Source organism: Myotis nattereri, assembly GCF_964212035.1.
Source record: "Myotis nattereri genome assembly, chromosome: 4".
NCBI lineage: Eukaryota > Metazoa > Chordata > Mammalia > Chiroptera > Vespertilionidae > Myotis > Myotis nattereri.
The window spans coordinates 64,738,244-64,754,923 of NC_138079.1; the positions used below are offsets into that span (position 1 = coordinate 64,738,244).

Consider the following 16,680-nt stretch of genomic DNA (forward strand, 5'->3'; position numbering starts at 1 on the left):
ATGAAAGAGGCAAACAAACATGTACAATTTATTTATTTATTTATTTATTTGAATTATCTCTTAATTATATTTTCAAAGTCATTCTATGAGGCTGATGCTCTGTGGCTAGAGTTGTATAAATTTTTGTTTTTCATTTTTGCTTTTATTATTTTTACGTGTTGACCCTTTATGTAAACTGTTTTAGTATTAAAATGTAGAGAACGTTTGCTACTATTCTGAGTGATATTATTAGTTATTTGTTGAAAATAATTATCACTATTTTCTAGGGCTTTCTTCTATTTTTATCTCATTTCCCTACCAAGAGGATGCATCTCTGATTTTAAAAAGAAAATAAAAGTATATTGATGAAATGTAATTTAATAGGAATTAGTTTCATGCCAAACAGCTGAAGAATTCTGGCTACTGTACTATAGATGGGCAGAAGTTAATAAATATGACAACCCTCTGTGCATATATAGTGAAGGTTAAGAAAAGCTTTCTTGCCCTGGCCAATTTGGCTCAGTGGATGGAGCGTCGGCCTGCGGACTGAAGGGTCCCAGGTTCGATTCCAGTCAGGGGCATGTGCCTTGGTTGCGGGCACATCCCCGGTGGGGGGTGTGCAGGAGGCAGCTGATCGGTGTTTCTCTCTCATCGATGTTTCTGACTCTCTGTCCCTCTCCCTTCCTCTCTGTAAAAAAATCAATGAAATATATTAAAAAAAAAAAAAAAAAAAGCTTTCTTCCCTCTTGGGAAACCTGATATCTCAGTTACCTTTTTTTTTAAAGACAAAGTGGAATTTTCACTATCAAAAATGTATTTACCAGCCTTTGATATTTTGATGTGGGCTCTTTGACTAGTGTCAGCAGCAATATTCCCTAATAATTTAAGTGGAATCTTCACCCCAGAAGCCATTTGACATTGAATTAGCTCTACATATAAAAGGCTAATAGGCAAAGTGTCCCCTTGGGAGTTCCACCAGGAGAACAGGAGTTTGATCGCTCACTATGACATGCGCTGACCACCAGGGGGTGGTGTTGAACATGGCAAGCGACCAGCAGCAGTGGGGTGCTGAGGGAATGAGGGAAGGAGGAGGTTGGGAGGCAGGGAGGTGGGGAGGTGGGGAACCTGATCTGCCTTGATCATCGGCCAGGCCTAGGGACCCTACCTGTGTACAAATTTCATGCACCAGGCCTCTAGTTTGATTATAAACTTTAATTTGCATTAATATTTTAAACTATGTCTACTTATAATTAAAGAAAGGTGTATTCTTACTTTTTTCTTTCAATATTTTAGAACAAGTAATCATCCACCAACTAGAACAGAAAGTTCATATACCAACTAAATCAAATAATGTAACACTACCTTACATTTGAGAAGGATTTTTCTAGCTAGATCCAACAATTTTTTCTTCTCTTTTGGATTTTTTGTTTGGTTGAATCTCAAAATGAATTCTGCTGTGATTGAAAATGGTGGCCTAAACAAAACAAAACAAAACAAAACAAAACAAAACAAATCAATAATTATAGCTATCACTTCTAAATTTTAATTAACCAACTTCTGATGGTTAAGTATAACTATTTTTTCTTAAAAAGCACCTTATAATAATGTTTCATACAAAACAAATCAGTAAAAAAATATGTTTACAGTCCTCCTAGATTAATCTTATAATACTTAACATATTTGGATTGAGAAACAAAATTCTCACGATGTCAATGAACTTTATAGCCTCTGGAAAAAATTTTCTGCTATGGTTGCCAGAAATCTTGTTGGTATATGCCTTCTTCCTAGGTAAAATCCAGCACAGCTTTAATTATGAAGACTGATTTATATCCTTAGATATGTCACTATTATTTGAATTTAAGATAAACTTTTTATTCCATAATGTAAGCTGAATCAGTCCAACTATGGCTGGAGTGGGCAGGGAAGGAAAGATATATGTAGTAAGGTCAGAGTGACAAGTAGTCAAATTAACTCTAGATAAGATGGGAAGCCATTACAGGGTTTTGATAAAGGGTATGGCATGATTTAATTTAATTTTTAACATGATCATCCCAATTCTGGGTTGAGAGTTGAAGTGTGTGGAGGTAGATGTAGCAAGGGAGGGAGCACACATATTTAAGTTGAGAGGTAATGGTGGCTTGGATCAGAGTTCTAGCAATGCAAGTAAAAAGAACAGTTTGGATATTGGATATATCTTGACATGAGCTCTAATCAGACTGCCCAATGAATCAGAAATTAAGTGTGAGGGGGGGAAAGGGAATTATGATTGAACTGAGTAACTGGAAGGATGGAACTGCCATTTACTGAGATGGGGAAGATTGATACAGAAGCAGATGTGGGGTGAGGGTGGAGAATAGGTTCAGTATTGGACATGTTATGTTTGAGATGACCATGGCCATCCAAGTGATTAAATATGAGTTTAATCTCAGGAAAAAGTTTCAGACTTGATACATCATTTTAAAAATCATTAACATATGTAAAATCTTTAAAGTCTTATGAATGAAAAGGATCCCATGAGGAAAGTATAGAGAGAGTACACAAGTATATCAAAGACAAGTGAGACAATTGAGTTGAGGTTGCATGCTAGAAAATGAGACTAAACTCGAGCATGAAAGATTTCATTTACATCCTGAAAAGATCACTACGGCTGCTGTGCAGGAGCAGGGACACTGATTAGGAGGTTGCTGCAGAAAGACAGGAATTAGATGATGGTGACTTAGTGGATGAGGAGGTCATAGAGATGAAGAAACTGCTTAACTACAAAGGGCCAAGAATTCATCTCAACTCTAATTCTAAAGCTCCAAAAATCTGTTCCATAATTTAGTATTGATGTATGTGTTTTAGTCCTTGCTATAACTTGAGGTTCTTAAGTTTTTCCTTATTGCTATATATACAGTTTGCTTAGTGAACATCTGGTGATTAACTGATACTAAACTGTACTTTCTCTGTTCTACAGGAGCGGGGAAGGAGGCTCAGAGAGGGTAAGTATCAAACTCAAGGTCATAGCTTTAAGAGTGAACAGAACCAATATTTGAAATAAGATGTCTAAGTCTTTTTACTCAGGTTTTTTTTATAAGATCCCTCAGAATATATTACAGTATAGAAATATATACTAGGTGCATTCTTCTTAATAAAATAAACATCAATGTGACTTAAGCCTATTTCTCCACTACCATCTACAGACACCCCCAAACATACCCAACACACACACAGAGACACACACAATATTTAGGGTTTCAAATATAAATTAAAAATACATTTTCTGAAATGAGATATTTTATCTCAACTTTTTCATAGGCTCTGAGGAAAATGCATTTGTATGATTTTATTTCTAAAGCAGAGAAAAGCCTCAGGCTGAAAACAATATGTAATTTAATTTATATGCCTAGAATACACTTTATAAATAATTTAAGTTTTGTTGATTATTTTTCAATATGGATTGTGGCCTGTAATGAATCACAGAAAATATGGAAAGCCAGTGGTTTTCAGCTTTCTGTGTAGATATCACATACTTAATTGGTCTGCCACACTCATGTCAATAAATATATTAATGGAAAATCAATATAGCTATTTTAATCATTTCTTACCCATCACAAATAAATTGAGATTGTTATAGTTATTTAATGATAAATACAACACATGATAAGAAGCAAAAGGAAACTTTGAAAAAGCAAATATAGGCATTTAAAAAGAAAACATACTTTAGTCTCACACATTGCAATTTTTTCAAATAATCAAAGAATTTCACAAAGATAAATGTAATCTACTCTAAGTGCATGAGTGCAGTTCTGTAGAAAAGGTAGTAGCTGAAGATCATTGTCATAATTCTATATAATGAAAGCCTGATATGCAAATTGACCGAACGGCAGAACAACCGGTGGAACGACTGGTGGAACGACTGATCACTATGACGTGCACTGACCACCAGGGGGCAGACGCTCAACGCAGGGGCTGCCCCCAGCCCGCAGGCCCCAGGCCAGCCAAGACAGGTCCCAGCAGGGGGCCCCGGATCACTCTGCTGGTCACCCCACAAATGGGCCCTGATTGCCGGCCAGGCCTAGGAACCCTACCCATGCATGAATTTGAGGCAGCAGGAACTCTAGTTTAATATAAAGAGAATATATTAAAGTCTCCTGACCACATGAATACCCTGCTCAAACTGACCCTTTATATACATTATCTGTGAATTCAGAATTTTTTTAGATGAAAATTCATTTGTTCAGTACACATTTAATGAAAGCCTCCTACATACAAGGTATTCTGTTAGCTACGATAGGACTAATAGAGGAAACGCCTGGCCTCAGCAAGTTCCCAATCTAGGAGGGAAGGGAGACACATCACAAATGATGTAGCATAAAGGAAACTACTAAAAAGAAAAGCAAAGCTATGGGAGCACAGAAGGAGAGCTCATGATTCCAACACTTCCTAGTCCTATAAAGTTTGTTTAATCAGTAAGCTATAATCTTCCATCTGTGGAAATGTGGACAAAATCTTATAGAATTTTGAAAAGCATTAAGCCAGGATACACAGTCTGGTTCCTGGCAAATATTCAGCTGTAGATAACTGTGAGTTATAAGCATTATTGCTTTTGGTTAAATATTCAGAAATAGCTTCTTTGCACATATGGCACTTGAGCTGTCCCTTGAAGTACAGACTGAACTGGAATGTGACAGAGCAGCAGTTACCCCTTCCAAATCTTTCTCTGCTTCTTCCTGAGCACACGATCATCCAGGCACAGTCTTTATTTCCCAGTCTTTCTGGAAGATGTGTATGACCCATGGGCAAGCCTGGGGGATGTGCACATTTCAGGTCACATCTTACAGACAGGCTACTTTCTCTAGAATAAGACTTTTTTCTCTCTCTTTCCAGTAGACTGGAACACAAATATAGTGCTGAGTCAGCTTTGATCAGGCAAATGAGTACAATGCCCTATGATAATGAGGATCCTGAGTTTCTCACTGACCACGAAAATAGAGCTATTCTGTCAGCCTACACCCACTAGATTCATATGTCAGATAGTACATGTCTACCTGACTTAAACCGCTGACATTGGTTGCTTGAAATTTACCCTAACAGAATACTTAAACTCAAGATAAGAAATGAAGCTGCAAATGCTCAGTTCAGAACAAAAGTAAATGGCATTAAATAGCAATCTATGGCAGGCACTTACAGCTGCCTACATCAATGTCTATTCTCCTTCATTTCTTAGGAAAGATTCTTTCTGGCAATTATGTATGCACTTATTTCTAGGTTTCAGCCAGTGAGATATAAGTAAAATTAAGATAGTAGTTCTAGGAAGTCCCCTAATAAAGTACACAAACCTTTTTTCTGCCCTTCCTCTATTCTGCTGCATGAAGCATGACTGTGATGAGTGTCATTGCCAATGGATCATGAGATGACCTTAAGAATAAGCCATTTACAGCAGAGCAGCTATTTAGATGGAACCTAGGTCCTATATCATCTTTCCAGCTCTGGACTAGTATGAAAAAAACTTCAAAGAAATAAACTTTGATTTTGTTTGTCATTGCTATTTTAAATTTTCTTAGTTGCAGTGAGCACTAATTCTATGTTATACATAGACTTTTGAGTTATATTTGATAAATAAGAGGGAATTACTGAACAGAAAAGTGATGACATTACAGCTCTGTTTAAAATGACTAAACTGAAAATCATATGTTCAATGGTTTGTAATGAGGACTGACTGTAGGTAAACAGTTGGGCAATTATTTCAATGATTTAGATAAGAAGTAATAAAGGTCTGAACTGCAGTTTGGGCAATAATAAAAAAAGGAGTAAATGAATATGGGAAATTAAGAAGAAGTAATAGAGTTTGGTGACTAATGAAATGTGAGAAAAGGAATTGTGAGGTTGGACATATACATAATCTCAAACTTTTGGTCCTACATGATTAGTAGTAGAGAGCTGACATCAAGACAATTAGATAGAGGAATTTGGCGATTCTGGACATACTATGGTTTACCTGTGAGATATCCAAGAGCAGAGGCCTATAGTCCCAATGAACATGTGAGGTAGGCATTGTGAAGTGAATAAAATCTGGAAATAAATATTTCAGATTTACCTACATATCAGTGATACTCAAAACCATAAAATTTCAAGAGGAAGAGTACTGAAGAAATGGGATATCTTTTGGATAAATCCCAAAGTTAGGAAATAAGAAGGAAAGAAAAAACAAATATGATGGAGAATCAATAAAGTACTATAATGGAATTCAAATATATGTACAATTTGAAATATAAACTCCTCCTCTGAGAATTATTCATTACTCCCTGCTGAGCCAGTATGTCTAAATTCTTATTAATACCATATGACTCCAAACACACCACCCCCACACCCAGGGGGTTGGCTCACAATAGACATCTGGTTCAAGCTGGGCCAATCCAATCCTCTCTCAAGGGATTTTAAATAATCCTATATAATAAAGAGGTAATATCTAAATTGACCCTCACACCCTCACAAGATGGCTGCCTATGACCAGGCCATCAGGGGGTTAGTGAGGGACGACCAAACGACTGAACAGCAGGCTGCATTGGGCAACCAGGCCAGCGGGGCAGCGGTGGGGGGAGATGAGGGGTAACCAGGCTGGCAGGGGGGCCATTGGGGGCTACCAGGCCAGCATGGGGGGCAGTTGGGGTCAACCTGGCCAGCTGCGGGGGGCAGTGAGGGGAGATCAGGCCATCGAGGGGTGGGGCAGTTAAGGGTGACCAGGCAGGCAGGCAGGTGAGCGATTAGGAGCCAGCAATCCAGGATTGTGAGAGGGATGTCTGACTGCCAGTTTAGGCCCAATCCCGAAGGGTCTAGATTGGAGAGGGTGCCTGCTGGGCTGAGGGGACTGCCCCCATGCATGAATTTTATTCACTGGGCCTCTAGTTATTTAATAATTTAATTAATTGATGTTATAGCTTAAAGGTGGCTTTTGAAGAAATGTTGTTCAAGACAACAAAACACCCTAAAGCAGAAAGCTAGTTTTTTACAATTGATCAATGTTTGTTGGATAATTTACTTTTGTATAGCCAGATTCCCTATCTTTTTAGAGTTTATAGTCTAGTGTAGTTACAGACTATATCCATTGACTGTTTTATCTCCAGTATCTTTTAGAGACCACAAAGTGAATACTGAGTGAATGAATGAGGTCTGGCTATAACTTCTGCTCTCAGGTTCCACAGGATAGCTCTATATATTGTTCCATTACATTTTACTTTTGCTTCAATTAAACTGAATGTACCTGTCCCATGCAAACAACAATCCTATATTGAGATACCAAACAATGGATAGAAGATGAAGACCATGACCAAAAATGCACATCTGCAGAGATATGAAGGCTAAGGACAACAAGAGATTATTAGAGTTAATGTTAGAAAGTCAGTGGATATCTTTAAGAGTTTCACTAGATAAATAAAAGCAAAACCCAAATTTAATAGTACTAATGAATACATGAATGAAAAAAATTAGGTACTGCTACACTTTGGGTAAGTATGATATGGGAAAGTAGTGAAAACATGGAATGGAAACAGACTGATATTTTGAATAACAATTAACCTTAAGAATTAAAGAATTGCCAGGCCCTTTCCGGTGTGTCTATGACACAATTGAATGTATAAAGAATCCAGGAAGACAGATTTATTAAAAGACATAAATAAAGATTTGGTGATATGGGCATGTACAAAAATTTACTCTATAATCACCTCATCTAAATTTATTAATCCTGATGTACTGATCGTGGATTTGGGCTTTTGAAGTCAGATATTGGAAATATCCTCTGCATCCCTGATACATGTGTAATTTGATTATAGCATCTTTACATTGTGGATATCCAACAGACTTTATTATATGAAACCAGAAATATGGGCCTTCGATTCATTTAGAAAAATATCTATGATTTTATATATTCTTCAGTCTTAGTAAATGGAATACTGTCTTAAGCAGCCGTGGGCAAACTACGGCCCACGGGCCGGACCGTTTGAAATGAATAAAACTATTGAAAAAAAAGACCGTACCCTTTTATGTAATGATGTTTACTTTGAATTTATATTAGTTCACACAAACACTCCATCCATGCTTTTGTTCCGGCCCTCCAGTCCAGTTTAAGAACCCATTGTGGCCCTCGAGTCAAAAAGTTTGCCCACCCCTCTTAAGCCTTGAAAATGCCTTTTTCTACTTACTCATTATTAATGAAGAAAACTCTAAACAGTTAAGAATCAAGGTGGCTGCTAATGCAGATTGAATTTTGAGCAGAAAATCATCTAGAAGAAAATTGAAGACTGAAAAATATTTACAAGTGTAAAAACTTACTTTTCTAAATGTACTGTATGCTCTTATACTTAGAATCATTCTATTCTGCATTTGGTGACAGCTTCAATGGTCCCTTCAAGGTTGTCTGTAAGAAGTCTATACTTAGAAAAATCTATACTTGTAAAGCTTAATGTGAAGTCTCAAATTCACTTGTTACCTGCAGACTTTCATTCCCCAAACACTGAGCTGCCCCTCCTCTCCAACATTGGAGCAGCCAAGGGTGGAGTAACATATTCATTCTTGGAAGAATGAATATATTAGCACCTATAGGGTGAATCTTGACCAAGGAAGATGCTAGACAGCAGGGAGCAGAAGAGATGAGTACTTCTTTAATTCTCTCTTCTACGGTCTACTGTGAGATGAGGGTTCTTCCTGAAATCGGTCTTGGTAAGTCCTGTATGTCAAGTATGTCAAGTTCTTCTATGTTTCTATGTGGCAAGTTATGATTTAGTGATCAGCATGGTAATAATTCAGAATTTCTTGCCTCATTTTCTGTTAATTTATTCACTGCATTGACCTTCTACAACTGAAATCAAGTATTAAAATCTTAATCTTTCTCATATTCTACCCTGTAGATACTTGAGCCAAGACAATGGTACAAGCCCAAGAATAAGAGGACTGTGGGTTTAAAATCTTGCAAGACACTATATATTTTATACAGATAATCTTATCAGTAGTTGCTGATATACTTTTTGGGGTAATATATCCTAAAGGAAGCTACACTGTAATATATTGAATGTGTTCATGCTTTTTATGGCCACCAGGCTCCTAAGTTACCATATTTTTGGCTAAATCATTTGTTAGCCAACCCAAATGCTACAAGTACAGATGTCTCAATCTAAAATTAACATGTCTAATTACAAGATCTTAACCATTAGGATTTCATTTAAAGGCTTATAATAATTCAGATGCATAAAGCAAATACTATTGTTCAAATAACAAAAGACCAGCATATAAACGAGTCTAAAAAGGTTTCTTCCTGGTGCTTGACAGCAGACATTTAAAACCCACATAAAGAGCTATATTATATTAAAAATATATACATATAAAAATCAAATTATATAGATATACACTATAAATATATAATATTTTTAAAATATTTAGAATATGCATTTGTTGAGCACATTTTACGAAATATAAAAGTGCCAAAAACATTAATAAAAAGGAAACATTTCAGGCTTATTAACATTTCAGGAAGCTTTGAAGACAACAGTATCCTAGACATAAAAAATACACAAGCAGCTTCTGTAACAAAGATGTAAAATAATCTTAATAGTTTGCCTAAATCTTCTTAATGTAAGACTTAGATTCCCTTAATTTTTTTCCAGTCAGCTAAAACAAATGTGTATAGTTCATTTAAGTCTTCAAAATCTTTTGGTCTTTTCCATCTCTAGATGATGTAAAAAAGAACAAAGCATACTATACACAATAAAATAATCTTAGTTATAAAATAAATAGTGGCAAAATAGTGTCATCTGAACCAGTAATCCATTGTAAGACTGTGTGATTCTCTCTTTGGTTCAGAAATGTGTGGACTTCAGTACCTCATTTGAAGGATTTACATGGGTCCCCTTGTGTGTCTCTAACAGAACACACTCTGAGCCTCCAAAAACTCATGTTTCTAAGAAAGAATAAGTGAACCGGATACTCTAAGCCTAACTAGAAGATTTGAAGAAAAATATTACTAGAAATGTAAGATATAATTATTAAAATTCAATGGATAAGTTTGGTAAGAAGAGAGACAATTAGTCATGTAGAAAACAGATCACATCAGAATAAATTATTCACAGTAGAATAAAAATAGACAACAATGGAAAATGGAGATGAAAGAGTAAAGGATGTGAAATATAAAATGAGATGGTCTTATATGCATTTAATCAAGAGTACAATAAGCAGAGATAAGAGAAAATGGGTTTACAAGGTAATATCTGAAGAAACCATGTCTAATAATTGATCGGGAATTATGAAAGACACAGTCCATAGATTCAACAGGCTTAAGAAATCCAAGAAGAATAATTTTTAATTACATTCTGACACATCACAGTAAAACTGCAAAAAATACAAGATAATAAACATTTTTGAAAGCATTCAAAATTGGGGAAAACACATTAATCCTAAATAAAAGAGCATAAAAATTTTACCCAACTTTTCAACAGCAATAAGGGAAGCTGTGAGAGGAATGACATCTTTGGTGTGCTGCAGGAGAAGAATAAAAGCAATAACAGACCAAAGATAATTCCATATTCAGCCCAGCCAGCATGGCTTGGTGGTGAGCATTGACCTATGAACCACAAAGTCAGAGTTTGAGTCCCAGACAGAGTATATGCCTGGGTTGCAGGGTTGATCCCCAGTGTGGGGCATGCAGGAGGCAGCTGATCAATGATCCTCATCATTGATGTTTCTATCTCTCTCCCTCTCCCTTCCTCTCTGAAAGCAATAAAGAAAAATATTTAAAAATAAAAATCATGACAATATTAATTTTCCAGACTTCTGTATGACGAAAGGTACCACAAAAACAAAGTCAAAAGACAAGCCAGACTGAATGAATTAACAATAAATATTTAAGAATATCAGTCAATTTGAAAAGACAACACAAAAGTAAATTGGTCAAACACATGAGCAGGCAAGTACCACTTTGGACCTACTATACCAGCAAATATTAAGAAGTCTGACAATACCAGGTATTGGTGAAGATGGGGGAAGTGATATTTTTCAAATACTGATAAAGAAAGTGTAAATTAATTCAGGCACTTTGGAGAGCAATAGCATCAAGTTAAATTTAAGAAGCAAGGCATAAAATAATCCACTTCAAAGAAACATACAGGTACACAAAGAGAAATGTATAATAATTTTCACTATAGCATTAATTTTATGGCAAAAATTTGAAAATTAGGTAAGTAAAATAAAAAGAATTTATTATATTTGAACATTATGCCACTGCTAAAGTGAATGAAGAAAATACATAATTAGCAGTATGACTTGAATTCAAATAATAACATTAACTTTTTAAAATCAAATCATAGATAAATGTTATAATTTATCTCTGTATGTGATTTATGTAAAGACATAATTACATTGAAAACCACATGGAAAATACAATTTTGTATTCGGGTATATTAAAGGAGAAAAATTAACTGAAATAACATAGACCACCATTATTATAGTTGGGAGGGCATGTTGTCAGAGCTACAAGTTGATCTGTTGATCTATTCTTCATTAAAGAAAAATATTTGAAACAAACATAACAGTAAATATATGTTTTATTATATATCCTACTAGAGGCCTGGCGCACAAAAATTTATGCACTTGGTGGAGGGGGCAGGGGTCCCTCAGCCCAGCCTGCGCCCATTTGCAGTCCAGGACCCCTTGGGGGATGTCCACCTGTTGACTTAGGCCCACTCCCCGGGGGATCAGGCCTAAGCTTGCAGTCAGACATCCTTCTGGCAGCCAGGGAGCCCTCAGGGGATGTCCAACTAAAGGCTTAGGCCCCCAAGGGATCGGGCCTAAACTGTTAGTTGGACATTCTTAGTGCTACCATGGAGGTGGGAGAGGCTCCTGCCACCACCTCTGCACTGGCCAGCCATGAGCCAGCTTCTGGTTAAGTGGCACTCCCCATATGGAAGTGCACTGACCACCAGGGGGCAGTTCCTGCATTGAGCGTCTGCCCCCTGGTGGCCAGTGCGCATCATAGCAACCAGCCATTCTGCCATTCAGTCAATTTGCATATTAGCCTTGTATTATTGTTATATAGAATGTCCCTATTTCCCCCCCTTTTGCCCCCTCTACCCAGCTCTTGCCCCCCACTTCTCTCTGGCCATCACTATACTGTTGTCTGTGTCCATGGGTTGTGCATATATTTTCTTTGGCTAATCCCTTTTTTAAATTCACTTCTTTAAAGTTTTATTTTCAGATAAGTGCTTATAACTGCACTATTACATATTTTCTATCATTTAGAATTAAGATATTTTTTAATTGAACCCTTGTAAATTTTAGCACAATTTAATAAATTATGCTAGAAGCAATTAGGAGATTTTTCATGTAATGCAGATACATTTCAATTAATATTTTATTTTTAATTTTTTAATATTTTAATTTGAAATAATCTCATATATGTAAAAAAAATAACTATAAAATACTACAGCATATTATATGTGCCCTTCACCCAATTTCTTAGGTGTTAATAATTTAAACATAACCATTATACAACTCACAAAATTTGGAATATATTTTTCTTATAATCTCTTTAATGTTACTTAATCCATTTACTTTGTTTTTGTTAATCTTTACCCAAGTATATGTTTCCATTGAATTTTAGAGAGAGTGAAGGGAAAGGGAGAGACACATTGATTGGTTGCCTCCTGCATATGCTCTGATAGGGACTGGGGACCAAGCCCGCAACTGAGGTACTTGCCCTTGACTGTAATCGAACCTGGGACCCTTCAGTCCAAGGGCTAATGCTCTATCCACTGAGCAAAACAGGCTGCAGCTTAATTCATTTACTTTTAATCTATGTGTCTTTATATTTAAAGTGGGTTTTGTTTTTGATTCACCCTCATAATCTGTCTTTTAATTGGTGCATTTATGCCACTGACTTTCAGAGTGTTTACTGATAGTTACTGCCATATCTGGAAGCTTCTGGGGCTTCTGGGGCCCGCCAGCGGCTGGGACCGATCCAGTCAGGCAGCAGGCAGGCGACTCCTGGGGCTTGCAGTGCCGGCCTGCCTGTGGCCCAGGACCGGATCCAGTCCCGGGCGGCAGGCAACCGGCTTCTGGCTTCGCCCATGAGGGCCTGGATGGTGGCTCGTGCTGGTGGCTCGCGCTGTCCCGCCCTGCCTGCAGTATGCAAATTAGCCACCATCTTTGTTGGCGGTTAATTTGCATATCTCGCTGATTAGCCAATGGGAGGTATAGCGAAGGTATGGTCAATTACCATGTTTGGCTATTATTGGATAGGATTCTCTTTTTAAATTTTTTAAAATTTCTTAAAGTCACATACAATTTTAAATTATCAACAAACTTTGATTTAGTAACTTCATTTTAAGACATTTTATCCTAAAGCAAAAATTTGATGCAGAAAAACATTCTACTGTGGCTTAATATAAAATAGCAAAGGATTTAATAATAACTAAAATGTTTCACAATGTAATGGTTATTAAATGCTTTCTCATGTGTTTCAGGATTATTATGGCAACTTAAAACATATATGATTATAAAAGGTTTGCTTATTTTAAACAAACGTAGAACTCAAAATTTTAGAAATGATTAATAATAATGACCTATTTATTTAAAAATAGTAAATTTTAAGATTTTTTTGTTCTGTACAGCATTTATATTGATGTAAAAAACAGCCTGTAGTTATACTTATTGCTCACATTGTCTGTATTTTCTAAATTCTACAATACCTGTGGGTCCACTACTTTAATAATATGAAAAAAATTTTAACATATTTTTTAAATATATTTTATTGATTTTTTACAGAGAGGAAGGAAGAGGAATAGAGAGTTAGAAACATCGATGAGAGAGAAACACCGATCAGCTGCCTCCTGCACACTCCCTACTGGGGATATGCCTGCAACCAAGGTACATGCCCTTGATAGGAATCGAACCTGGGACCTTTCAGTCCACAGGCTGATGCTCTATCCACTGAGCAAAACTGGTCAGGGCAATAATATGAAAATTTTTAAAACTTACCTTGATTTGTCACTCCTCTTTTTCTTTACCTTTTGCAAATTAAACCTCAAGACTTTTTCTTTGTAAGAGGGAGCTATTACTCCAAATATATCAGTCACAGATGATGTCTTAACAGGCATATTCACAGATCATAAACCTAAAGAGAAATATTAAATTGTATATTAGAATACAAATATACTCCGAGTGCCACATAATATATTTCATGTAAATTTATTATTTATGGGGAAAAGGATGGCAAGAAGGTAATCAGGCTGAAGCATGAAATTGTATTAAGGAAGTATTTAAATTTAAATTTAAAATGTCAGACCTAGGATTCAAACCCAACTTTGAATCAAAAACCATGTTCCATTCATTGTTACTACTATAAAATTAACCTTTCATGTAATATTTAGTCTTTATTGTACTTTACCAGTTTTATAAGCAAAACCATTGAAAGAACAGCATGGCATAGTAGTTAAAAGAATACAACCAGACTAACTGATATACTTAACTGCTCTGTGCCTCAGTTTCCTCTCCTGTACAAAGAGAATAGTACCTTTATAGTATTGTTATAAGAAATAAATAGGTTAATATATGTAGATTGCTTAGAATAGCCTGACTCATAGGAAGTTTTACATAAATGCTTGTGATCATTATTAGATTACCATGCTTTCAGTTTTTTAAGGTTACTTATAAATTTCTTTTTATGTCTCCTTTCTTTTGACCATTTAGATTATGCTTTTTTTGCTTGCCCTTACATCCAGATTTATTTTCCTTTTAAAGCATGTCTAAGCACATTTTATAGGTGTGTGACCAAAACTAGGGCACATTATTTGTGTTTAGTGGAATATTTAAACAGCAAAATGAAGTAACAAAATGGGTAGTCAGAATTATATTGAATCATTTTGCATTTCATTTTTAAGATATCTGATTCTTAACACACATCATTCTATCAGTCAAGGTTTTTGCAGGAAACATATGACACACTTAAATGGGGTAACTGAATAAAGAGACTTTCCAATGACGTTGGCAGTTATTTAAATGAAAAAGAAAAGGAAATCTGAGATGGTGTTCTCAGGGGCTGGCAAGAAGAAGATAAACCATTACCACTCCCAGGACTCGACTCCGATTGTCTGCCTGTGCTTTCCACTGGTGTGCCACAAGGATTTTTAGAACATGCGAAAACTGACTATATAGTCAGGGGCACTGACCTCTTTTCCCTTAGATCAGTGGTTCTCAACCTTCTGGCCCTTTAAATACAGTTCCTCATGTTGTGACTCAACCATAAAATTATTTTCGTTGCTACTTCATAACTGTAATGTTGCTACTGTTATGAATCATAATGTAAATATCTGATATGCAGGATGGTCTTAGGCGACACCTGTGAAAGGGTCGTTCGATCGCCAAAGGGGTCACGATCCACAGGTTGAGAACCACTGCCTTAAGTTGTCAAATTAAAAAAAAATGACAACTATAGCAGCCTGATGTGAAAGAATCAAAATTATACCTCTTTTTTTGTCAGATAGGGAAAAAATATATTTTTGGTGTCCCACAGAATTTTAGTAATTAGTTTATATGCCATGAGATGAAAAAGGTTGAAAATCGCTGAGCTACACCAAACTAGAAGCCAGAAGGTGCAGGGCAGAGTCTAGAGAATGGAAAGTGGATCTGGAAGGATAATGGGAAAATATTTAGCACAAAATAGATTATAAACTCAAAATATCATTATCTATTGCTATTGGCTATAGTAAATTCTACTTCTAATAATCTATACCCATTAGAATGTAAAGCAAAAGCATGTTTATGTCAGTAGCTATATTGAGCTATGTATAGAGATGTCATTCAAAGTGGACCTAACTGTAATATAAAATACAAGTTATTCTCAACAGAATTAATCAGGAATTGTTTTTTCATATCTGCTGGTAACAGGGGTAGATATTTGGACCATCTGCTCAAAATGCAAGTTCTATACCACTTTGCTGATGACACTTTCCCAGATGGGGTGGGTAGAAAATATCAAATTGCTGTGAAAGTTTTTCATGATTACTCTCAATTTCTGGCTTATTTTGGGAGTGCTTATCTTGATAGTAATGGTGCTTAACCAACAGTAGTTTGTGAAACACTATTTGAAAATATTTTTAGGGGAGGAAAAATGGCGGAGGTATAAGCGGACGTGTCCTGTGCCTTGTCCTGGAGCAGATAAGGGTGAGCAGCTGAAACGGGTAACATTCAGCCCGAATAGGTAGAGGATTTTCAGCTGAGAGATTGTCTGCAGCTAGGAAAGACTGAGAACCCCCCAGGGAAAAAAAAAAAGGACGGTTGGAGACTGCGGCTGAAGCCTCTCCTGGTGCGCCAGCTAAGCAGCGGAGACTGCGCCATCTTGGGTGGTCGTTGCCGGCATCCAGAGACCAGCTACTAACCTGGAAACAAGGGATCTCCAGCAGCGTGACTGCGTGAACTCAGACGAGCACTGCTTCTTCTCACAGAAAGGTTGGACATCCCCTAAAGGTGCGGTTTGCAGTTCGGGCTGGAGGGAGGACCGAGCTCGCGTGCGCGGGGCGGAATCTGCGCCCCACAGAGTCCGCAGCCGCTGGGACCAGCGTGACCCGCGAGTGGGGAAGGGGCCCCACAGGGCTGCTGGCAGAAGGGAACGCGAAAAATGAGCCCATAGCTGGACTGGATGTAAAGGAGCAGCCTTGGACTTTGCCAATCTGCTGGCTG

The 16,680-nt window shown here is 36.8% G+C and overlaps 1 protein-coding gene across 1 annotated transcript in view; it reads right to left on the reverse strand.

Annotated features, from left to right (window-relative positions):
* The window catches only part of TMEM232 (transmembrane protein 232), a 174,947-nt gene that overhangs the window by 141,668 nt on the left and 16,599 nt on the right, over positions 1-16,680 (reverse strand). The window contains exons 2-3 of the mRNA XM_081090175.1: positions 13,981-14,116; positions 1,342-1,453 (exon numbers count right to left, since the gene is read on the reverse strand). Of these exons, the coding sequence (XP_080946301.1) occupies positions 1,342-1,453; positions 13,981-14,099 (231 nt within the window). The 5' untranslated portion in view covers positions 14,100-14,116. The remainder of the gene's footprint in view (positions 1-1,341; positions 1,454-13,980; positions 14,117-16,680) is intronic.